A 25888-nucleotide genomic window follows, 5' to 3' on the forward strand; every position below is an offset into this window, starting at 1 on the left:
CTTCTGCTTGTAATCCTCTATAATAAATACTGCAAGTGATATCATCTTTTAATAATGATTTAAGAAAATTATACGTGATTAAATTCACACAATTATATTACTTTAATGATAAATCTCTTTGACAATCATGAAGACCATCTCTACTTGCAAAAATCCATCTACATAAGTCTAAAAGTCTGTTAAATTTTAATCATTAAAGGCCGGTTTCCGAGAACGGGTTTCAGCTAAGCTCCAGACTTTAAACAGCTGGAGTCAGCAAATTGGCTTCCCTAGACGTGGCGTAGTCGTGGTCAACGTTTAATAATTAAAATATCGGGGCACCGAGCTTCGCTCGTTATTTTATTTATTGATAAACAGAACACAATTCTCTAAAATGATCGTGTTTATATTTTTCAGCTGGCTATACGTCAGCTTATGAATTTCGGGGATGGAATATTTTGATTCTCCACAGAATCACTCGCTTACTTTTTACTATCCACAGACGACGAAAGTCTCAGCTGTTTCAGCCAAGGATGAATTATCCTTTTAATGTCATTCAGCGAGTTTTCCCAAGGATGAGACCTAGTGCAATCGAATTTGTATATCATAGACCTACTATGTTCCAAATTACGTGGAAATCGTTAGAGCTGTTTTCGAGATCCGTTGAACATAAATAAACAGATTACCAGATATAATAAAAATCTGGTGTGGCGCACTCACACAACTTTCCTTGCCGTTATGAAAATTTATCAGTTAACCAAATATAAACAGATATACAGAAATTGCTCGCTTAATATAATAGGATTTCGAAAAACTATGAATTTGAACACAAAATAAAATCAACAGAAAATAGTGTAAAGTTTCAGCTATTTTGAATTATTTAGAAATATTTCATTTTGTCAAGGATAAACGTTTCCAATTATAGAAATGATAAAATAAAGATTTTCACAAAACTACGACTACTAAGAACATTTCGGAAAGCCAATTTTCTGACTCCAGCTGTTTAAAATCTAGAACTTGGCTAAATCTCGAGCTCGGAAACCGGCCCTTCATGTCACGAGAACCAATCAGAGAAGGCTCTTCGAAAATAAACTTCTCTGATTCGTTCGTGTGGCATTTAGTCACGATTAAAATTCAACAGGCCTTCGTGCAACCGGGTATCAGTTATATTAAATTGAACTCTCAAATTAAATTCAAACTCTCTCAATAAATCAAATTCTTAAATTGATTGAGTGTCAAATGGATCGCTAACACTTATTTCAGTTCCCTGCAAGACTTTGTTTGCGCTAGCTGTTGGGAATATTTTTGTCAGAACTTGATTCCTGTTCTATCTCTCTCTCTCTCTCACCTCGTGATTCCTTGATTCGCCTTCCTTCTCGCACACGTGTGCAACTATGTTGCATTGCAACTCTCACACTGGAGCCCTCGAGCATGGCAAGTTATGTCATAAACGGTGTAAATTACCATCTTCATTAGATGGCTTGTGATGATAGTTATAACTCTGGCCGAGAATAAAAAGTTGTGACTGTGACCTCCCTCAGAACGTGTGACAAACTAACGAGGAAGGTGTCTGAATAAAAATGCAAGATAACCTAACCTTACCTTTCTTGTGTCATATACAATTCTCGAGTGAGCCAGTGGACTTGAAATATCCATTGAATGTGACGTACTAACGAGGATAGCTGCTAAATAATAAAGGAGGGGAGATATTTCTTGTTCGAGAGATGTGCAACATTATATGCGGTACTGCGAATAAGATCGGGGATTACTACATTGTATTACAAATTTGCATACATACAATAACGCTGTGGATAGGTCATAACCTTTGATGGAGAAGGTTAGGTTGGGTTATGAACACGATGGTCTGGTTTGAGCGGGAAACTCGTAAATTACGCGGCTAACAGCTGACAGCTGCGTCACTTGTAAACGATTTCTGCATTTCTCCATTCATGCCTTTCCACTGCACAACTCTTCTTTCTTTGTAATAGTACACCTTTTTGTGGGTAATATTCAATGACCAATATTTCACCCGCAGCGAACTCTGCACGCAAACATATTGCTCTATCTTTGCTCGCCTATCGATTGTCTCTTTCGCCTCTGGAATGTCTGATGACTGCCTCTCTTTTTATCACAGTTCAAGCTGCTCTCGAACATGGCCAATCTATAGATCTTCTTTTTCTTGTATAGTGAGGTCCACGTTATAATGGCAGTGTTTTATTAGCAATGGTATTGCTATCCTTATCTATCATTCGATAAAACGGATAGCGATATCTCTTTCTCACTTTGCTGTGTTGCCAGATCGTCTTCTAACAATGTAGAAATATGCTAAATTAATTAACAAAATATTTATTTATTATTATTATTTATTATTATAATTTTTACAATAAAGCACTGAATGGGAGAGAAAAACTAAGGATACTCCTTGTACTATTTCTCTCCCAAATTTAGATAACATCTCAAAAGTCCGAAATGAGGTTATGATTCCACTTTTCTGAAATTTAGTCCTTTTTCACTCAAAAACAACAAAAACTAAGAATTTTGAATTTTGAAAATTGAGAAACTGGATAGAAAACAAAAATAACATACTCAAATCACTAATAATTAAAACATTTTCACGTAATTTTCAAAATTTAGAGCCAGAAAAATAGAACTTATTTTTCAATAATTTCATTTCAATTATGAAAATTCATTAAGAATTTCAAACATATTCATATTGAAAAATATAATTTCTTAAACATTTTCACGTAATTTTCAAAATTTAGAGCCAGAAAAATAGAACTTATTTTTCAATTATGAAAATTCATTATGAATTTTAAACATATTCATATTGAAAAATATAATTTCTTGCTTAATAAAATATAATTGATTATTTTAAACGAGAATGAACAGTTGATATTACATCAATAAACCTGTATCAGCTACCGTCTACAGTTTGCATTGACAAGACAGAGGTTCGGCAACGTTGTTCTCGTATCTTTCTCCACTGCCATTATAACGTGGACCGCCCTATAGTGAGTAGGTGACAAGGATGGTATATGGTATATAGGACTGTATCTAGTTTGTCCAATATAATTATTTCTATTTATTTACTTTAAATATCAAACATTTTCAAAAAAATTGTTCTCATATACCCTACTCTGTTATGTAGTCTGAATTTGTAAACTTTTGAATGAATCAGCATCAGCGGTTATTCCAAACTATTCCATTCTATTCTATTGTATACTAAAATGGATAGGACTTTATCTAGTTTGTCCAATATAATTATTTCTATTTATTTACTTGAAATATCAAACATTTTGCTCTCATATTTCTTACTCTGTTATGTAGCCTAGTCTGAATTTGTAAACTTCTGAATGAATCAGCATCAGCGGTTATTTCAAACTATTCCATTCTATCCTATTTTATACTAAACTAGACTATTGGATCCTCATATTAAGAACTACAAGCTCGGATATAAACTGATCAATTCCAATTTTTCATTTTAAGAACTATAAGCTAGGATATAAACTGATCAATTCCAATTTTTCATTTTAAGAACTATAAGCTCGGATATAAACTGATCAATTCCAATTTTTCATTTTAAGAACTATAAGCACGGATATAAACTGATCACTTCCAATTTCTCATTTTAAGAACTATAAGCTCGGATATAAACTGATCAATTCCAATTTCTCATTTTAAGAACTACAAGCTAGGATATAAACTGATCAATCCCAATTTTTCATTTTAAGAACTACAAGCACGGATATAAACTGATCAATTCCAATTTTTCTTGAGTGATAACCCACGACAAACACCGTCAAAAATATTAGATGTGAAAAACACTTGAGAACCGTAATGTAATTGTGTTAGCTCTAGCTTCCTGAACTAACACTGCACGGTTGGTTCCCCTCAAAGACCAAAGCTGCAGCCATGTGAGAGATCGATTTACATTTTTATGTTCATTGTTAATGAATTCATGCGTTCAGATCAGGGCTTAATGTCTCAATAAAGGCTCCACATCTTCGTCCGTTACCACTTCGATAATTCTCACGCGTTTTGATGACTTGTTCCTCTATGACCAGAAATATGAGAGATAGAGATAGGAGATAACAAGGAAAGACTATTGTTCGTTACTCCTTGACTATCTGTCGCCCTCAATTATCACGTTCTTTGTGTAACTGGAGTTTTGAGGGTGCCGTGATTACGGTAACGGGTGTGTTATGTCTGACGGTAAAACTGGATGATCCATTGAAAGCGAGGTATTAAAGGTAGAGTATAACGACCTCATGAAACATCCCAATTTTCCCGAAGATACAATCGATTCTGAACGTTAATTTATTATGTGTGGCTCCTCTCCTAATGCACCTCTTGTTCCCGATCCAATTACAAATCGGTCTGTTATTGTTTTATTATTCGTCCGCTCTAATCTGAATCTCTGAACTGTTAAACTGCTTGTGATAAACAGATAGACCCTAAACGAAATGCATTAGACAATGGCGCTAGTGGGGGGCTTGGGGGCGACAATGGCTGTGTCTGTAGACGAATGAAGTTCCTTTGTGAGTACAAAATTGATCCGAGATAAAAGACGTCGTCTGTCGCTGTGGTGTGACCTCCTGGTAATTAGTTGTTATTCTGGAGCCCATCTGATTGATGGTGAGAGGGTCATGGCGTGACATATTGGTGTGTTCCACGATAAGTTGGCAGTACAGCGCTCATTGCTTACCTCGACTCAAAGTTGAATTCAAATTTTATTTATTCCACTCCACAATCTCTCTTTTTTGGTAGAGAGTTATTGGGGAGGATATTTTTAATATTCTTTCCGAAGAATGGACATTGATATGTCCAAAGCTCCGCCAATTTATGTAGATGCATAACAATATAATTATTATCTATAGTTATTATATTACAAATTGCTTTTTCATATCATATACAGTTCAATAATTATTTTCGTAGTCTATATTATGTAAATTCATCTATAATTTTGCTGTATTGTAAGCTATTGTATATAAGTGTATAAGCCAGTATATATTGTAATCTACATAAATAAAGTACTCAATCAATCAATCAATCAATATTTACAACTAGCGGGTAACCCGTGCTCCGCAATGATCTTATTAAAAACTGAAATCCTAGGGCTGGTTTCCGAGCTCGGGATCTAGCTAAGTTCTATAGTGAGGTCCACGTTATAATGGCAGTGGATAAAGATAGAAGAACAGCGATGCCGATTCTCTGCATTAATTAATTATATTTCTACACTGTCAAAAACATAATTGGCATTGTTGTGGACCTAGAAAAGGATAGTACCACCGGCTTTGTCGAATGATAGACAAGGATAGCAAAACCGAAGTTGATCAAATACTGACATTATAACGTGGACCTCACTATAGACTTTGAACAGCTGGTGTCAGAAAATTGGCTTTCCGAAACGTGGCGTAGTCGTAGTCAACGTTTAATTCAAATTTCGTAAAACAAGAAAATTGAGCACAAAATAAAATAAAGAGAAAATAGTGTAAATTTTCAGCTATTTTGAATTATTTAGGAATGTTTCATTTCGTAAAGGAAAAACGTTTCCAATTACAGAAATTGAAAAATAAAGATTATCATGAAAACTACTAGTACGCCCCGTTTCGGAAAGCCAATTTTCTGGCTCCAGCTGTTTAGATTCTAGAACGTAGCTGAATCCCGAGCTCGGAAACCGGCCCTAAAAGAATTTGAAATAGACCTATAACCATCCTCTGTAAATTGAGAATCTATAACATGCAACATTTCAAGTGAATCAGTTCAGTATTTTAGTCGTGATGATGATGCGTCGTTCGTGAATTTTCCTATCCTGTACGTGTATAAGCAAATTCTTTCTTCTATCAATCAATCAAATAGTTAGTTCTTCATTTATCATTGCATTTATACCATATATTAGTGCCAAGATGAAAATAAAATAATAATCTATTTGACTCTCATACAATTTCACATATATGACTCAATTTTATGATCTATTCAATTGATGCATGAAATTTTCCCTTCAACATTCATGGAAAGATCATGAAATTGTCAGTTGGTTTTCGGTGGAAAAAGCGCAGTTAAGTGAACCACGATTTTCCCACGACATTGATAATTCCTCCATCCTGTTTCTGTTGGAATATTGATAATCATTTTGGGAATTACATAATTTCATTAGAAAATACAAACTAATAATATTTTAGTAGCTAGCTGTTTATTAGAATAGGGGATTACTATCTACTTTGTGAAAATAATTAAGGACTGAAAATTTTGTTAAGTAAACAACAACATCACTTAATCTTAACTCATTTAGGACTATAAGTAACCTTATATAAATTTGGGAGAGGAATAGCACAAGGTTACCTTATTTTTTCACTCCCTATCATTTTAATGATGTAATTATTGTATGAATGAATAAAGAATAAACTATGATATTAGCTTGTATTCTCTCATGCAACAGGACCCTTGCTGACTGCTGAGTTCTGGGGTGGACACTGCAAACCATGGTCTGAAGTTCTTTCAAATTTTATCAAAAAACATGAAAGCCCTCTATTTTTGACCAGGATTCCTACCTTCCACCAACGCTCGTTATCCTTTCAGGGTTTGGGCATCTTTGGCAGTTCCAAATTCAAATTCATTTTGTCAATCAAACAATTACAAACCGTCTATCTTTTTCCTGGACGCCCTTGTTCTCTCCTGCCTTCTGGGTTTCACCAACGCTCATCCTGTCAAAAAAACATTATCATTATATAAACATTATTTTTATCTCATTAAAAACGTTATTTTTTTAACGCACATCCTGTCAAAAAAACAAATATTAACACTCATGTCTTCACTAATCCTAGTATCGGATAATTAATGTTCAATATATTATTGATCCGTTACTTGAAATGTCAGCAAAAGATTTATAAGCACTGGCAGAAACGAATCGCAATATCGGAACAGCTGACCGCACCTAGCAACTCGGCCAATGAAATTGTTCGCTGAAATGGAATCTCGTTAGGCGCAGGTAATCAGGGTAGCAGCACCCGGTTGAACGAAAAGCGAACGCCCAATAATTCGGAAAGAGGCAATCAATTTTGCATCACCTATCCAAAATGGCCGCCGTCCTTGCGCGATAATTAAATTTGATTAAAAGCACAACTTGCTCCTCACCCCTCCCACCCGTTCGCCGATTAACAAAGTCATCTTTTAATCGTTCAGCTCATGAAAAATATCGAAGCTGACTTATGATACAGTCACGCTTCTATCGGCCACTAATTATCGCCAATACCAAATCATATTTCGGTGGCGACTATCGACTAGAGCGAGATACGAGGAAAAGGATGGTGATAACCTAGGTTATAGATGGCGAGCACTGGCTGCTACCTTCTCCCCATTGTGGATCGATGCCAGAGAAGATCGATGGTCTCGTCTCTACGATTGGATTCGTAAGTTAAAATGGCGTCACTCGGATCCAATGAATGACATCAGGATATGAACAACTTCCATTACTGGTCACGAGTATATAGTAGTCACTGGTACCTTCTCAAAAAATGAATCATATTGGCTACCCAATCAAGAATTGTGTATACAAAAATTTAAATAGTAATCTGTGATTTTTGTAGAGCTCGAACAAAAATTGATTTCAATAAATGACATCATGATTTGAACTACTTCCATTACTGGTCACGAGTATATAGTAGTCGCTGGTTACCTTCTCAAAAAATGAATCATATTGACAACCCAATCAAGAACATAGAAATGTAGATCGACATTTGTGATTTTTGTAGAGCTCCAACAAAAATTGATCTCAATGAATGACATCAGGATGTGAACAACTTCCATTACTGGTCAAGAGTATATAGTAGTCGCTGGTACCTTCTCAAAAAATGAATCATATTGGCTACCCAATCAAGAATTGTTTATACAAAAATGTAAATCGAAATTTGTGGTTTTTGTGGATCTCCAACAAAAATTGATCTCAATGAATGACATCATGATTTGAACTACTTCCATTTGATTTGAACTACCTTCTCAAAAATGGATCATATTGGCTACCCAATCAAGAATTGTGTATACAAAAATGTAAATCCAAATTTGTGATTTTTGTAGAGCTCGAAAAAAAATTCCAACCTTCAAACGGTTGGTTTTCTGTTAGGCCTAACTCACACTACCTCGACTAAAATACGATTCCAGTCGAGGATACTCCAGTCTCTTAACCTTACGACTTTTTTGCTCATTGTCACTACTTCAGTTCCATGCTTCTCCATTTTCTAACCTTACTTTATCAAAAATATAAGAGACAATTCGTCACTACTTCTCATGTAACAAGTTTTATGAATATATTGTCTTATCCAATTCTTATTATTGTTCTATCTGAATTGATAAAACATCAATTTCTTAAAACACAACCTCACTTTCATTAAATTTCACGGTACTACGCAACTCGAGTCGAGGCTCGACCAACGACTAGAGTCGACTGGTCTGAGTGTCGCCATTTGAAAACACATGCTGCGTCGAAAAGACACTAGCGTCGCGATCTCTTCTCGACTTGAGTCGCGTTAGTGTGAATTGAGCCTTACAAATGACACTTGAAGGAAAAAGTGGTTAAATAGTAAGCAGTTCGTGATGGAAAACAACATTGAAGAACTTGGAGAAGTTTCAAATATAGTTTCAAAGGCAGTCAAAACAGAGAAAGATGAAATAGTCAAGATATAAAATAATCGTAAAGAAGGACGGATTCCACAACAAGCTGCTTAATCGACATCCAGGTAATGGACTATTTGCATCACAGCTCTCTCTATTTGCATCCTCTTCTAGGACTACTATTCTTCCAAATGCCATCCACCCAACGCCTCTCTCTCCTCTAGACTATAAATCAAAACCGCGCAGCAATAGAGTAGAATACTCTAATAGTATGATTGATAGATCAGCTTTAATCGTTCCAAAGATTCATGCTAATCGTTTCAAATATTATCTTAACAGTGATTCGCCCTGCTCTTTAAAAATCCATCATCGTAATTTATTACTTTTCACGGCTAAGTATCCGCCCCGTATGGAGGAGTCAGCTGCACAATACCAATTAAAAAACTCCGCGATAATCGAGTTAACTTCGAAATTTCGGACAATCATTCAGGATTAGTTTGAAATCTATTCTTTTTCTTGGTTTATTTATTTTATTCATATCGCTTTTAACGGCAGAGAGATCCTTTAGGATGTTTTGCCTCGCCGTATTACCCAAAGAATGTCATTTCCTATTAACACTCCAGTTTATAGATTATATATTGGGTTCTTCATGTTTTCTCACTAAAAAATTCGCACTTTCATTTCCTAATTTTCTTATAAAGTTTTTTCTTGATGATGGATGGTGAAACCATTCAGAAAAGAAAGGTTTTCTGTTATTTTTCCAGTTGAATAACAGAATGAACAACGTTATAGACTAGAATCGTTCTAAATAAATTTGGGTATCGAATTATCAATGAAGTGTAAGAGAGACATCAGCCATGGGAGTTTACGTATTAGTGCTAGTCTACAAATAATATGTGAATATTTCCCATTTTAGTGATAATAATGTGAAATATTTCTTTTATGTTTGTTTTTGAACATCTAAATTCAAAAATCTACATTGTGAAAATTATTAAGGACTGCAAATTATGTGAAGAGAACAACTACAAGACTTGACCTATTTCAGACTATGTGTAATCTTATCTAAATTTGGGAGAGGAATAGCACTTGGCTACCATTTTTTTCTCCCTATCATTTTGATGATGTACTTATTGTACCAATCAATGAAGAATAAATAATATATATTCTGGTAAATGATATCGAACTTAATCAAAAATCTTTGGGTGCACATGGACCCAAGTGTAGTTTTTTTTTTTTTTTTAGCAGCGTCCGATGAAGCTTTAAAACTAACTTCAAAACTATAGATTCAGTTTAATGCTACTTTGATATCCTTCATTTATATATACTTCTACGATTATATACTTTCTTCGAAGCCTTGAATCCACAGCCACAGTGTACAGTCTGAATCGACAGTTGCATTTAATAATAGGCTGAGTCTGAATTATCGGAAAGAGGCAGAGATTAAAAAAGGCACGGCAAAATATCGCGATAACGTGTAACGGATGACTTGATCCTGGGATTCGACCGGCGCGAATCATAGCCTATAGATTCGTCGAAAGAAAGGTAGCGTGGACTTACCTGCGGTGGACCTCAGTTCGAACCTGAGAAGCGTGGCCTCTCCTATGAACCAAAATGAAACTGGAGACTAGCTACGAAGAACTGCTACCTGTACTTAACTTGCATATGTTACTGTTATCTGTATAGTAATTTAACTGTTACTGTATTGTTGTATGGAACAGATAGGTGGCTTATATCGTGCAGTTGAACTTCTCACAAAATAAGTTAGGTTTTAAAACGTTTAAAAATGAGAAAATATTTGCATTTATATATTATATTCAATCGTTGTTCTTTCATTGATACAATAAGTACATCATTAAAACGATAGGGAGAGAAAACATAGGGTAACCTTGTGCTATTCCTCTCCCTATTGTTAATGTAAGGCAAATAGCAGTAACAGATAAGGAACAAGGAACCGTGATACAAGTTGAATATTTATATTAGTATTTTTAATAGAAATACAAATTTAAATAACAACCAATGTAGCTGGAAAAATCTTGTCCAGTACAGTTGGTAGCAGCTTTCGTATTCAAGTCCACGGTTGAACTTTTGTTTAAGACTCCACCACGCTTATGGTTTTGAATGAAAGTCCACCATAGATAAGTCCATTCGACCGAGGTGAAGTGAACCTTGCGTTGTAGGTTGTAGGTTCACCTGTTGTCCGTTGGGGGGCGTGGTTGTGGCCTAGTTAGAAGGGTGTGCTTTATTGTCAGCTCTCGTGATTACAGTGTTTGCGCCATAACTCGTGCGATTAAAAACCGCGCAGGCGCACTCCTATTCTACAACTGTTTTCTTTGTTGGAGAGCTTGCAGTTACGGTCAGGGTAACACTCGCTCCTGTAAACCAACAAAAATGCCGATTAAATTTTGTTGGTCTATTAGCAAAAGAGTTCCTCACTTATTTAGCGTATGGCAGATACACAACAAATATAATAGATCATGAGTCTCAAATTCAAATAATTTATTTGCCATACAATAAATACATATTCAAAACATAATAAAAAAATCTGGTGTGGCGCACTCACACAACTTTCCTTGCCGTTATGAAAATTGATCACCTGACGCTAGTGTTCCCGCGCATCTCAAGTCTACTATTCAAAGATTTGAGCCAGCTGGTGACAGGGCAATAACGCTGGAAACACACATGAGGTCTGCTATCTCTTCATAGTGAATGATTTAATAGAATCAACAATAATTTGCAATTGAATAATCACATTTTCTCGAATTTAAAGCTAATTTTCAATTTCAGGTGAAAATGTTACTGAACATTAATTGTAGAGATTTTCATGATCAATCTACTTCACTTGATTTTTTTTGTTCCAATTGTATCTGGAGCATGATAATTGGGAATCTATCTGCATTGATGGGGCGGAGCTCCTGAAATTTTTACAGATATGGGACTTGTGGCAGTTGATAGAGCTTATCGATTACTATTTTAGGTATGAATTCGATCAAAATCGTTGGAGCCGTTTCCGAGAAAATCACGAAAACCCCTGTTTTTGAATTGCATTTGATCGAAATTGTTCGTGTAGGATCCTTATAATGAAAGGACCTTAAGTTCCAAATTTCAAGTCATTCCGTTAATTGGGAGATGAAATATCGTGTACACAGACGCACATACACTCATACATATACACACACACACACACCACACACACACACAACACACACACACACACACACACACACACACACACACACACACACACACACACCACACACACACACACACACACACCACACACACACACACACTCACACACACACAAAGACCAATACTCAAAAACAAGTTTTTTGGACTCAGGGGACCTTGAAACGTCTAGAAATTGGGGTACCTTAATTTTTTTCGGAAAGCAATACTTTCCTTACCTATGGTAATTAGGCAAGGAAAGTAAAAATACATAATTTCAATATCAAAAGTATAAAATATAAATATAACTAAAATGCCCAGATATACACTGTATATTTCCAAATTCTTTGAGATGTTGTGTTGTTTTCGGGCAGGAGAACATATGTTTGTCTGACCGCCATCATTTGCTAGTCCATTTAGCATTACCCAATGTGCACCATGGAGGCGAACTAGCGTTACACATATTTAAGTTAAATATTAAGTTGAGTTCCGCATTCATGAAGCAAAATAAATCGTAGATTATGTTGATGTGAATTGACAATCTATTGTCAATTGACTGGCTATGTATTATGTGACAGTGGTTCTCAATTTAAACACTGATATCTTACATTATATCATATCTTCGTTTTTGATTAAAATAGTCATTGATAAGCTACATCAACTGCCACAAGTCCCATATCGGTAAAAATTTCTAAAAGTTTGATTTTAGATTTTCAATTATCAGGTCTCAGATATAATTTAAACGCATTTCTTCGCTGATCTATTCATTTGAGGCTAACCTGATTAATTGACTAGTTTCAAACTATGAAAACATCGTGTCTCTTTCAGGTCAGGTTTAGTTGAAGAGTGTTTATCTGACAGTTGTATCTAAAGGTGCTAATTGAAATCTGGAGACACAATAATTGATTATTGGTGTTTTTTTTTGGAACTGAATTTTGATCTCATGTTTTATTCTGATCTCTATATTCAGATTGATGATTTAGTGTGTAAATTCAAATGGACATAACCTACATAATATTTGGACGATTGGAACTGAATTTTGTTCTCATGTTTTATTCTGATCTCTATATTCAGATTGATGATTTAGTGTATAAATTCAAATGGACATAACCGACTTAATATTTGGACAATTAAAGACAAAATTAGGAAATCGAAGAAGTTTTGGTCAATAGCCTGTTTTTTTCTTCCCCGACTACTGTATTGTTTACTCTATCCAATAAATACAGATATAGATAAATACAAATAAATATAAATAAGATAAATACAAATCTATATAAATATAGATACAGTAGAACTCCAACTCCGACTATCCGAATCAATTTCAGAAAAAAATTGTCCAAAAAAAAGTCTATAGTGCGCTATAATTCTTCCCCCTGCGATGCCAGTGTTTACGCGTTCGCTCACTATTGTCCTTCCCTTGTACATAAGTACATTTTATCTATATTCAAAAAGTGTGAAAATATCATGTTTCTTTCATTTAATTCAATAAAAAAAAAAGTGCAATATCAAAACGTTGCTTTTTCTTCCTCTCCAATGGCAATTAAAAAAAAAACTCCGATTATCCGAATGGGTCCCGGTCCCCATTAATTCGGATGATTGGAGTTCTACTGTAAAAAAATGTTTGTATATGGTTCAACCCCATTCAGCACAGTCCGACATCGAATCCAATATTGAATATTGTACCTCAGGTTTGGATATAGTCACCCTAATAAAAAACTTGTTGCTTATTGTTTTGGCTGTATTTACTCCTTCCTGCACCCGGTTAAATCTTCCAATCAGGCTATATCCATTATTATTGTTACACTATTATTTTGTAAATATGCTTTTTTAGAATAGCGTACTTTATTTACTTTATTCATTCATTCATTTATACAATAAGTACATTATCGAAATGATAGGGAGAGGAATAGCACAAGGTTACCCTTATTTTTCCTCTCCCTATCATTTCGATAATGTACTTATTGTATAAATGAATGAATGAATAAAGTAAATAAAGTACGCTATTCTAAAAAATCTGGTGTGGCGCACTCACACAACTTTCCTTGCCTTTATGAAAATTGATCACCTGACGCTAGTGTTCCCGCACATCACAAGTTTACTATTCAAAGATTTGAGCCAGCTGGTGACAGGGCAATAACGCTGGAGACACACATGAGGTCTGCTATCTCTTCATAGTGAATGATTTAATAGAATCAACAATAATTTGCAATTGAATAATCACATTTTCTCGAATTTAAAGCTTATTTTCAATTTTAGGTGAAAATGTTACTGAACATTAATTGTAGAGATTTTCATGCTCAATCTACACCACTTGATTTTTTTGTTTCAATTGTATCTGAAGCCTGATAATTGGGAATCTATCTGCATTGCTGGGGCGGAGCTCCTGAAATTTTTACAGATATGGGACTTGTGGCAGTTGATAGAGCTTATCGATGACTATTTAGGTATGAATTTGATCAAAATCGTTGGAGCCGTTTCCGAGAAAATCACGAAAAACCCTGTTTTTGACAACATTTTCGCCATTTTAGCCGCCATCTTGAATTGCATTCGATCGAAATTGTTCGTGTCGGATCCTTATAGTGAAAGGACCTTAAGTTCCAAATTTCAAGTCATTCCGTTAATTGGGAGATGAGATATCGTGTACACAGACGCAATACACTCATACACACACACACACACACACACACACCACACACACACACACCACACACACACACACACACACACACACAACACACACACACACACCACACACACACACACACACACACACACACACAACACACACACACACACACCACACACACACACACACACACATACAGACCAATACCCAAAAACCAGAAATTTAGAAATTGGGGTACCTTAATTTTTTTCGGAATACAATACTTTCCTTACCTATGGTAATAGGGAAAAGAAAGTAAAAAGTATATTTTCAAAATTATAGTGTAAGGTAACCTTGTGCAATCCCTCTCTCAAATTTAGATAACACATAGTCCGAAATAGGTTAAGTCTTGTAGTTCTTCAATTCACAAAATTTTTAGTCCTCAAGTATTTTCACAAAGTAGCTTTTCAAATTTAGATGCTTCAAAATTAAACGTAGAAGAAATATTTCACATTATCATTACTAATAAATTTACAATTTGTGATTGTTTCCAGGTGGTCCAGGTGACAGCGATCGATTTGGACACAGGCAACAATGCGCGACTCTCCTACAAACTGGAAGGCAGTTCGTCGGATGTGTTCGGCATGTATGCGAGCAGCGGCTGGGTGTACCTGCGCCGGCCGCTCGACCGGGAGTCACGTGACATCTATCGTTTACTAGTCACGGCCACTGACAACGGCTCGCCTCCGGCTTCCGCTACGACAAACCTGACCGTGTACGTGTCCGATGCCAACGACAACGACCCCGTATTCTCCAGCGAGTCTTATCGGTTCACAGTCGAGGAGAATCTGCCGCGCGGTGCGCCTGTCGGACTGCTGCTCGCGAACGATCGCGATCTTGGCGCGAACGCTGCTATTACTTATTCGCTCATACCGGGCCAACTCCAGCTTCCAAGTCAACCCTACTACTGGTGAGTTACAATACTTAATAATCTATAATTAAAATAATTAATCATCTATAATGCAGTCCTAATCCTTCTATTTATTTAGTCCCACAGTCTGAGGATGACCAACAACAGGTCGAAACGATCGTCACTACCAATGTAAGAATGCATTTTCACTCCATAAGTGTTTTTCAAAATTCAAGTATAATTGAATGAAAAAGACTAAGAAATTGTCAAAAAACCACTGATTTATTGATAATTAGAAAGACCGGTTTCGGTTATTACACCATTGTCAATCTCAGATAAACCGAGCATGCATGAGGCGATATACCATGAGAAGATATGCCATTGTTTGTAGAATTAATTTATTTATTCATTCTTCAGTTTATCAGAGATTGACAATGGTGTAATAACCGACACCAGACCTGAGCCAGCCAAGTCACTCGATATTACTATTACACAGGAATTATTTGTTACTTCACTAACCCTCATTATAAACATCCTAATTAGTTAAGGTCTCTTAAAACTTAGCCACGTCCTATTTCCCAATTCTAAATTCGAGATACGAATCTGTCCCGTTCACATTCCTACCTTGAATTGAACATTGGATGATAGGTCGTATTTCAGCAAAGCTGAATGTGAAGAACCCCATAGTCGATGAGCTTGTGATTTCTCTGAATTGTAATTAACCAAGACTTCAATTCAATTTAGATCTCAACATCGATTGAGGAATATTAGTTCTTATTGTAATTTTTTTCAAAATGAAGTTTACAATTCTTACTATAGTGAGGTCCACGTTATAATGGCAGTGGAGAAAGATAGGAGAAAAACGTTGCCGATCCTCTGGCTTGTCAATGCCTTCTAAAGACGGTAGCTGATACAGGTTTATTGAATAAATAAATTAATTTTGGTTTATGTAATAAACTGTTCATTTTAGTTTAAAATAATCAATTATATTTCACTAAGCATGAAATTATATTTTTGATAATGAGTTTCTATAATCAAGTCATATTTTATTGATTAATAAACCGCTCAAAAGTTATTGTCATAAGCATTGTGTTCTACATAGTTGAAAGTCGATCTGGCAACAGAGCAAAGTGAGAAAGAGATAGCGCTATCCGCTTTGTTGAATGATAGACAAGGATAGCAATACAATTGCTAATCTAACACTGCCATTATAACGTGCACCTCACCATAGTAGCCTCCTTATTGTTAGTTATTTCAAGTTTTGTAATTCTCTCCAGTTGATGTGTGTTTGGATGTTCAAATATATTAATTCTTCGTATCTTATAAAGTGACAACGAATCTCCGTTTCACAAGTTGCTAAATCTCAGTTTTGTTCTTCCCAAAAGAGATGAGATCATCTTCGAATTTTCACTAATTCTATTAATGCAACGCAGCCTCCTCTGTAGGAGTGAATGTATCGCTGGCTCCGTGATAGTGTCATCTCAGCAAAGAATTCCGGCTGTCATCAGCGTGTGATCGATAACCATTACCGAGCTGAAAGGTTTGAAAACATCGACTAAGAACTCGATTCATTTCTGATATTGATTGGTAAGACTGAGTGAGAAAGAGAAGACGAGAAAAAAGAAACGAAAAGCATGTTGTAGGTATTCAAATTTCGAGTGAGAGGGTAGATGCAGAGAAGATAGTTGTCTGAATCTTCCTAAAAAGGTGTGATAAGGGGACGTGCTTGTCACAGGAGGAGGGGCAGCCAGCGACAAAAAATGGAGAGAGCTGATAAATAAATAATAAATGAAGAGAGACACAAGAATCAGTGAAAATGACAAGATAAAAGGGTATAAGAAACACGAGAATACTCTCGGAAAGATAAGTATAATGGGTCTGGACTGTGGGCCGGTCAATAGTGCCGAAAAGTGTTTGGAGATGAGAGAGACAGAGTGATAGGGAGTGGAAAGGGTTAGAGTGAGAGAGGGATGTGGTCGTGGTGGTGTTGACAAGCTCACTGGTACCATGATGACATCGGAATATCTAGGAGGACCCTGAATCTTCTTCCCAACTGAGAATCTCAGGAGAGAGAAAGAAGATATGCTTGAGCGTGTGATCTGAGTTGTTTCAATACAACTATCTGAATGCATATGAGTGTATATACCGGTACACCCCTCCCCTCATGTTGACAGTCCTCCAATGTCTAATGAACCAAAATACGTCGACTGAAACCAGGCAAGTAGAAAGATAAAGGGATTCCAATTCAATTTTCTGAGTGTTTTTGAACTTTCCAAGAGTGTTGGTGTCTTCCTCTCGTGATAACCGTATCGGATCCGAATGAAAGGAGACCAAATGTAATTTGGAATCGGCAGTGGAAAAATTGGAAGGTTTTGAGGTGGAGTATCGTAATCTATCATTGTCTGAGCTCTTATAAATAATGTACAAATATTATCTCCAGTTATTGATTGATCATGTTAACTCTCTTCATATAATGTGGTTAAAAATGCTCACATAAAATTTTAAAATCTACGTTGTGAAAATAATAATTGAGTAGTGAAATTTTGTGAAGTAAACAACTACAATACTTCATAATATATTTGTGAATAAATAATGTATTCAGGAGCCTCCAAGGTTGCTTTGCTCTTATTTTCATCTTTCGAACAAGATTCGGCCATTTAAACAAGCAGTTGGATCCAATTTAATATAATCTGCAATAAGAGGCGACTCTTATTCTCTGCAATAACATTCTAAATTTTATTCTTGGTAGCGCACTTAGTAACTCCTTGGAAATTGAGATTTGTTCTGTAGAGAATTCTATCATTATTGAGTAGATGGTGCGAGTGAACTCCCACATTGAGAAGACTGTAAATTGAAGATATTATTGGAGAGTTTATGAATAAAAAAATCATGGATTTTTCAAATATTATTTGGGAAAGAGTTGTTGACCGAGCGAAGTGAGGTCTAAGATTCAAGTCGACGGTTTGGCATTTCTCTTAATGTTTAAATGTTTGAATGTTTATATGTTTATATGTTGCGCATTTACGGCGAAACGCGGTAATAGAGTTTCATGAAATTTGACAGGTATGTTCCTTTTTTAATTGCGCGTCGACGTGTATACAAGATTTTTGGAAATTTTGCATTTCAACGATAATATAAAAGGAAAAAGGAGCCTCCTTCATACATCAATATTAGAGTAACAATCAGACTATAGAATTATTCATCATAAATCAGCTGACAAGTGATTACACAGATGTGTGCAGAAGCCAGTCTATTGCTGTATGTCCATAAGGTCTATAGTTTCAATCAGGTACTTGTGGATGAGAATACTGCGTGAGGTCTACTGTTCACAGAACTACTAGTATAATCTGCAATAAGAGGTGACTCTTATTCTCTTCAATAACATTCAAAATTTAAATAAACGTTTTAAAGGGAGAGGACTATGCTAACTTGTTGCTCGAATTCGTCAAAACATATTTAAAGGCTGAACATTTTGTGAAGAGAAGAACTACAAGACTTGACCTTTCTCGGACTATGTGTAACCGTATCTAAATTTGGGAGAGGAATAGCACAAGTTTACCATATTCTTTTCTCTCCCTATCATTTTGATGATGTACTTCTTGTATCAATCAATTAATAAATGAGATAAAATATTTCAAAAATACCAAATAATCTATTCTCAAAGACAGTGATTTGGTTTCTACTCTATGACCCTTAAGCGCCATCTCAGTTTAAATGGAGATAGATAAGCTGTTGGTTTAAACCCGAAATGAACACATTATTATGTACTCTATCATACCTTTATGTAATCGTTGGTTTAGTGTTGAAAGAGGGTTGATCGTTTAGCGTGGATGGTGCATCAAGAAACAAATGCTGTATTAATCTGGCATTGCTATAATTATTCTTAATTGATTAACATAATCCAAGTATACTCAAATTATACTTATTTCTCCTAGTACCACTTTCCATGTTACTGATGTATTCCATTCATGAACGAAAGCCTAATAAGTCAATTTATTGTTATCAGTGGGTCGGGGTAACTATTTTTACTTTATTATACTACAGTACATTCAGAACAGTATGGAGAGCAAAAGAAATGATGGGAATCACACTAATAAATTTGGAGAAGATGGACCCAATAGAGTGAATCATCATTTCTTTTAGAGACATGGAATAAGATCAAAATATAATCACATGTCAGTTAACAGCAAACAAAATGGAATTGGAGCTGATGCACGAGAATGCGCAAACTAGTATGCTTATATTATACTCCAATCTCTGCAGCCTCCGATTATTATATTATTTTCTGTAGAGAAGCAAAAGGTGGGAGAAGGTTTTGAAGAAAGTGGAGGAGTCAAGAATTAGTATGAGAGGGGAAGAAGAAGAAGAAGAAGAAGAAGAAGGAGAAGAAGTAGTAGTACAAGAAGTTTCGATTATAATATTTGCTCTAGAGAAAAAAGTAGAAGATAGAGGAGAAGTCAGACCAGCACGTTATTATTACGGTTATTTTAATAAAATCGATGGCCGAATCCAAATGAGGCTGAATAATCCAACTTCTCAATTATATTCAGTGGTCGTTAACCTCGAAATAACCAATTTTTGAACATAAAAGAAAATTATTATTACTATTTTATAAATGACTGCTCGAACAAGCGCGTGCGTGATGATTGTTATTATTAAACACAGTAAAATAAGTTGGAAGCCAGTCTATTGCTGTATGTCCATAAGGTCTATAGTTTCAATCAGGTACTTGTGGATGAGAATACTGCGTGAGGTCTACTGTTCACAGAACTACTAGTATAATCTGCAATAAGAGGTGACTCTTATTCTCTTCAATAACATTCAAAATTTGAATAAACATTTTAGAGGGAGAGGACTATGCTAACTTGTTGCTCGAATTCGTCAAAACATATTTAAGGGCTGAACATTTTGTGAAGAGAAGAACTACAAGACTTAACCTATTTCGGACTATGTGTAACCGTATCTAAATTTGGGAGAGGAATAGCACAAGGTTACCTTATTTTTTCTCTCCCTATCATTTTGATGATGTACTTATTGTATAAACCAATCAATAAATGAGATAACATATTTCAAAAATAACAAATAATCTATTCTCAAAGACAGTGATTTGGTTTCTACTCTATGGCCCTTAAGCACCATCTCAGTTTAAACGGAGATAGATCAGCTGTTAGTTTAAACCCGAAATAAACACATTATTATGTACTCTATCATACCTTTATGTAATCGTTGGTTTAGCTTTGAACGAGGGCTGAACAAGCGTTCGTTTAGCGTGGATGGTGCATCAAGAAACCCCAAGCAAATCCATCAGAAACATTTTTTTGTAATACTGTATGTATTATAAATTTTTGACAATTCCTATACTCTGAGTCTCTGGGAAGCTTTAAAAACAAACAAATAAACAAACAAATGCTGTATTAATCTGGCATTGCTATAATTATTCTTAATTGATTAACATAATCCAAGTATACTCAAATTATACTTATTTCTCCTAGTACCACTTTCCAAGTTACTGATGTATTCCCTTCATAAACGAAAGCATAAGTCAATATTGTTATCAGTGGGTCGGGGTAACTATTTTTACTCTATTATACTACAGTACATTCAGAACAGTATGGAGAGCAAAAGAAATGATGGGAATCACACTAATAAATTTGGAGAAGATGGACCCAATAGAGTGAATCATCATTTCTTTTAGAGAAATGGAATAAGATCAAAATATAATCACATGTCAGTTAACAGCAAACAAAATGGAAATTGGAGCTGATGCACGAGAATGCGCAAACTAGTATGCTTATATTATACTCCAATCTCTTGCAGCCTCCGATTATTATATTATTTTTCTGTAGAGAAGCAAAAGGTGGGAGAAGGTTTTGAAGAAAGTGGAGGAGTCAAGAATTAGGATGAGAGGGGAAGAAGAAGAAGAAGAAGAAGAAGAAGAAGAAGAAGAAGAAGAAGTGCAAGAAGTTTCGATTATAATATTTTGCTCCAGAGAAAAAAGTAGAAGATAGAGGAGAAGTCAGACCAGCACGTTATTATTACGGTTATTTTAATAAAATCGATGGCCGAATCCAAATGAGGCTGAATAATCCAACTTCTCAATTATATTCAGTGGTCGTTAACCTCGAAATAACCAATTTTTGAACATAAAAGAAAATTATTATTACTATTTTATAAATGACTGCTCGAACAAGCGCGTGCGTGATGATTGTTATTATTAAACACAGTAAAATAAGTTGGAAGTCAATCAATGGTATGCGGCAGCCATCTTGAAAAAGCTATTCCATCGAAAATCACTGCCTGCTTCATCTCCAGGAGAGGACTCCAGCGCTACAGCATATATGATCTGACTCCATGTAGCCTACATTCGTCCATCTAATCACTACATCATTAGCTCAATTAAATAACAATTTATTTCTCTGAGATTATTGGTGAAATTTTGCACAGGCTCAGCTCAGCCGGAAAATCGACTCAATATTTGAGGAAATTATTTTGCTGTAGCTACATAATTTTGAGATGAGTTGCTCTTAATTTGATCTCGTGAATAGTTCATAATTCCACCCTTATTATTCTCTTCTCTCTTATTCCAATATCTTCCCCACTCATCTCTCTTCTTCATTCTCCTGGTCTTTTGATGATGTTTTTCTTTTCATCTGAAAACGGTCCGTATATTTATTTCATTGCAGAATGGTTTTATTTCTTATTTCATATAATTTATTATTAGAAGCAAATCCAAATTAAATGCTGTAAATCACCCCGAAGACTTCTGCTACTGCAAATATTGACAACAGGGTAAACAGCTAGATGAAAATTCGATGAGCGCTACTATTCAAAAATTATTTGTCAGCCCGGAAATTATTTTTTCCTACAGATACCTTGAAAAGTGACCATTTCTGCTCTGATTGCAGGCCGCAAAGATTCACTCTTCCGCACTAGTGCGCAAAGTGAGTACTTTGCGTACTCCAGATTTGCAGCATGACAACGCAAAATAGTTAGTAGGTTATATGGAGCACCAGTACAGGAAAATCAAATTTAAGTTGGTAACACGGACTGTGGTATAGTGAGGTCCACGTTATAATATGGCAGTGGAGAACGGCGTTGCCTATTTATTATGTGCCTTGATAATAGTAATTTCAATGCTTACATAAGATAAACCCCATTCAAGTAGTCAGATAAATTTTCAATTGAATTACTGATCATTATAATTTAATTTCAAATAAATTAAGGTTTTTATTAATAATAAAATTACACAGAAAAACATATGATAGATTTCAGGGAATTTTACCCATAATTACCCACTTTTCATATTCAATGGTAACTGTAGGAAAAATTTAATGTGAAATACGTGCGCAAAGTTCGTTTGCTGCATCAAGAAACCATTATTCCGCACTCGCCCACGGCTCGTGCGTAAACGTTTCTTTCGGTGCAGCAAACTGTCACTTTGCGCACTAGTTGCACAAATAACTATTGAATAGTAGTGCTCATCGAATTTCCATCTACCCTGTTCTCAATATTTGCAGTAGCAGAAGTCTTCGGGGTGATTTACAGCATTTAATTTGGATTCTACTTGTTTTTCTATGGTTATACCCATATGCTTCTATGCATTTGAACCGTGTGATGTGGGAACTGAGAATCCTTTCAACCGCTTGATGAGTTGAGCATGACGTGCACCATTTTGCGAACCATGCTGCACCATAGAAACCATTCAAATCTTGAGGATGTTTATATTTTTTACATATATTCGTGAGGTTTTGTAGTTTTTTTCCAAGTGAACCCACCTTTTCTACGGGGAGAAAACTATGAGGAGGAAAAAGAAATCAGACATGGTTACCAACTGAAACCATCAATGTTTCGAGATATCTTGAACGCCGGCTGTTCTGGATGAGGTTATATTTTTTTCGAAGGGACCTGACCCCGTTCTTTGTGAGGTTTTGGATTGGGGGTAGGGGGGAAGTGCTCACAGGGGGGCCAACAATAGCAATTAACTTTTTGACACCCGCCATGATTGATGGTTGTCAGCGTGAATAGACAGTGTGTGATGACAAGCACACCTTATGCAAAGTGCTTTACTATTCTTCAATGTTCAAGACATCCTCTACTGGAGAGAGGCTATTGGGCTGGTTGGATAACCTAAAATTTTATACCAATGAAAGTTATAATTTGAAACAATGCTCATTCAGGGTAATTGTAAGCTATTTAGTGATTACTCGATCAAGATTATTTATTGAGATTCAATATTATTTTATAGCATGGCTTTAGGAAGGTTTCAACATGTGTGTCATTTCAATGATAATATCGGGGACCGAGCTTCGCTCTGGAGTACAAAAGCATAAAAATATTATTACGAAAGAAGAAATTATAATATCATTCATAGTTCATACAGAAATGCTCTATCTGATCACAGTAAATTGAGATTAATTCCCAGAGGAATGCAAAAATTTTTCCTCACAAAGGCCCGGTTGCACAAAAGCCGGTTGAATTTTAATCCCGATTAATTTCACGTGAACCAAATCAGAGAAGACCATTTCAAAAAGATGGAACCACTGGAATTTATCAGGATTGAAAATAATCCGGCTCTTTTGCAACCGGCACTAAGTACCTGATTGAATGATTACAAAAGTTCAACAGCTGAGTAATAATTTTGACACAGTCCCACACACATGAACTCGCTCACTCACTTCCATCACCAACAGACGACGAATAATTATTATCATCTTCCCAGGGATGAGACACAAAGCAATCGAATCTTTATATAAAAACCTACTATGTTCTGAATTTCATGAGAATCGTTAGAGCCGTTTTCGAGATACAAACATTTATGAATACAAACATATAAACATCTAATCATCTAAACATCTAAACATTCAACAATCCAAACATCTAAACATCTAAACATCCAAACATCTGAACATATAAACAGAAGTTGCTCGTTTAATAGTATAGGTTTATTTGTAAAAAATGGATATAGAAACATAAATAATTTATTTTAGATAAATTTGTTGAAAGTGGACTCACTTAAAATTTTTTCTCTTATTTTTTCTTTTTTCCTAACTTCTCCATTTCTTCCCTTTTCCTCTTCACCCTTCATTCCTTACTTTTATACCCTCTACCTGCCTATTACATGGGAAACCATAGTCGGCTAGGTATTTTCCTCCTTTTTTTCTTTTCAGCACACCCTACCATAAAGCTTGTTTTTGTATTTTATTAGAAATTTATTATTGATTGTGATTTTGTATTTTGATTTCATTTATGTATTTTGTGTTTAATTGAATAAAATTATTGATTGTTTGAAACCCACATAGAACTTTACTAATATTAATAGTATTTTCTCTAATCGCCAATGAATTGCAACCAGAGGAGTTTATTGACAAAACTTATAATACATATTTGTTATATTGTACATACAAAATTGCTAATACTAAACTTAGTTCTTATTATGATACCCCACTATAGTAATATGTGTCGGGGTGATCATAATACTATTTTCTAAAACTTGTATAAAAAATGTAATTAGTAATTTTAGTTACTAGTAGTTCTGTGAACAGTAGACCTCACGCAGTAATCTCATCCACAAGTACCTGATTGAAACTATAGACCTTATGGAAATACAGCAATATCTCCACACATCTGTGTAATCACTTGTCAGCTGATTTATGATGAATAATTCTATAGTCTGATTTTTACTCTGATATTGGCGTATGAAGGAGGCTCCTTTTTCCTTTTATATTATCCTTGAAATGCAAAATGTCCAAAAACCTTGTATATACATCGACGCGCAATTAAAAAAGGAACATACCTGTCAAATTTCATGAAAATCTATTACCGCGTTCCACTGTAAATGCGCAACATATAAATATATAAACATTTAAACATTAAGAGAAATGCCAAACCGTCGACTGAATCTTAGACCTCACTTCGCTCGGTCACTAAAGGTTTGTTAGTTATTAAAGGTAGAATAAAAAGAAGACAGTAGTTCATTCTATATCCTATTTACAATGAGCTCCTCTGTCTGGTAAATGCCAGTATCATATAACCAATTCCGTACTGCTCTTTTAAATCCATTTATATTTATTTCGTCCTTTGCGATCTTCTGGATTTCATTGTAAATTCTAGGACCTAAATATTGTACAGATCTCTGACCAAAAGCTTTGTTCATTCTGGGAACGAGAAGAAAATTCAGATTTCTAATTCTGGTGTTGTGGCTATGGAAAATTAAATCAAGTATTGAACAGTATACTTGTGCACATTCGAACATATTTGTAAACTAGATATTTGCAAATAAACGTTGACATGTTTGTATACTTAGTAGTGTCCTAATGAAATGAATAATTATTTTTACAGTATTTTATATTATACATCGTCCTGATTCCGATTACAATCACTCAGCATCAATAATTATTTCAGAGGACTACCTTTAATTTAATAGATTTCTACCGTCTTCTGTAGCGAACTTACTTGATTCGAATCCATTATTATGAATACCATATCGATTTGGAGATACATTAAAATTTAAAATGATAAAATATATCACCGATAGAAAGACCACATATCAGCGCGTATGTCTCAGTCGCCCTCCTTCACTCTCTCTTTGTTTGGAAACAAGGGAAGATCAATCAATCAATAGT

General features: G+C 35.2%; 1 protein-coding gene across 1 annotated transcript in view; it reads left to right on the forward strand.

Moving 5' to 3' along the window:
- The window catches only part of LOC111047863 (protein dachsous-like), a gene marked incomplete in the record, with an annotated part of 507664 nt that overhangs the window by 415556 nt on the left and 66220 nt on the right, over window positions 1-25888 (forward strand). Inside the window, 2 exon segments of the mRNA XM_039429132.1 lie at window positions 14911-15291; window positions 15293-15326. Of these exon segments, the coding sequence (XP_039285066.1) occupies window positions 14911-15291; window positions 15293-15326 (415 nt within the window).

This window comes from Nilaparvata lugens, chromosome 5, assembly GCF_014356525.2.
Source record: "Nilaparvata lugens isolate BPH chromosome 5, ASM1435652v1, whole genome shotgun sequence".
NCBI lineage: Eukaryota > Metazoa > Arthropoda > Insecta > Hemiptera > Delphacidae > Nilaparvata > Nilaparvata lugens.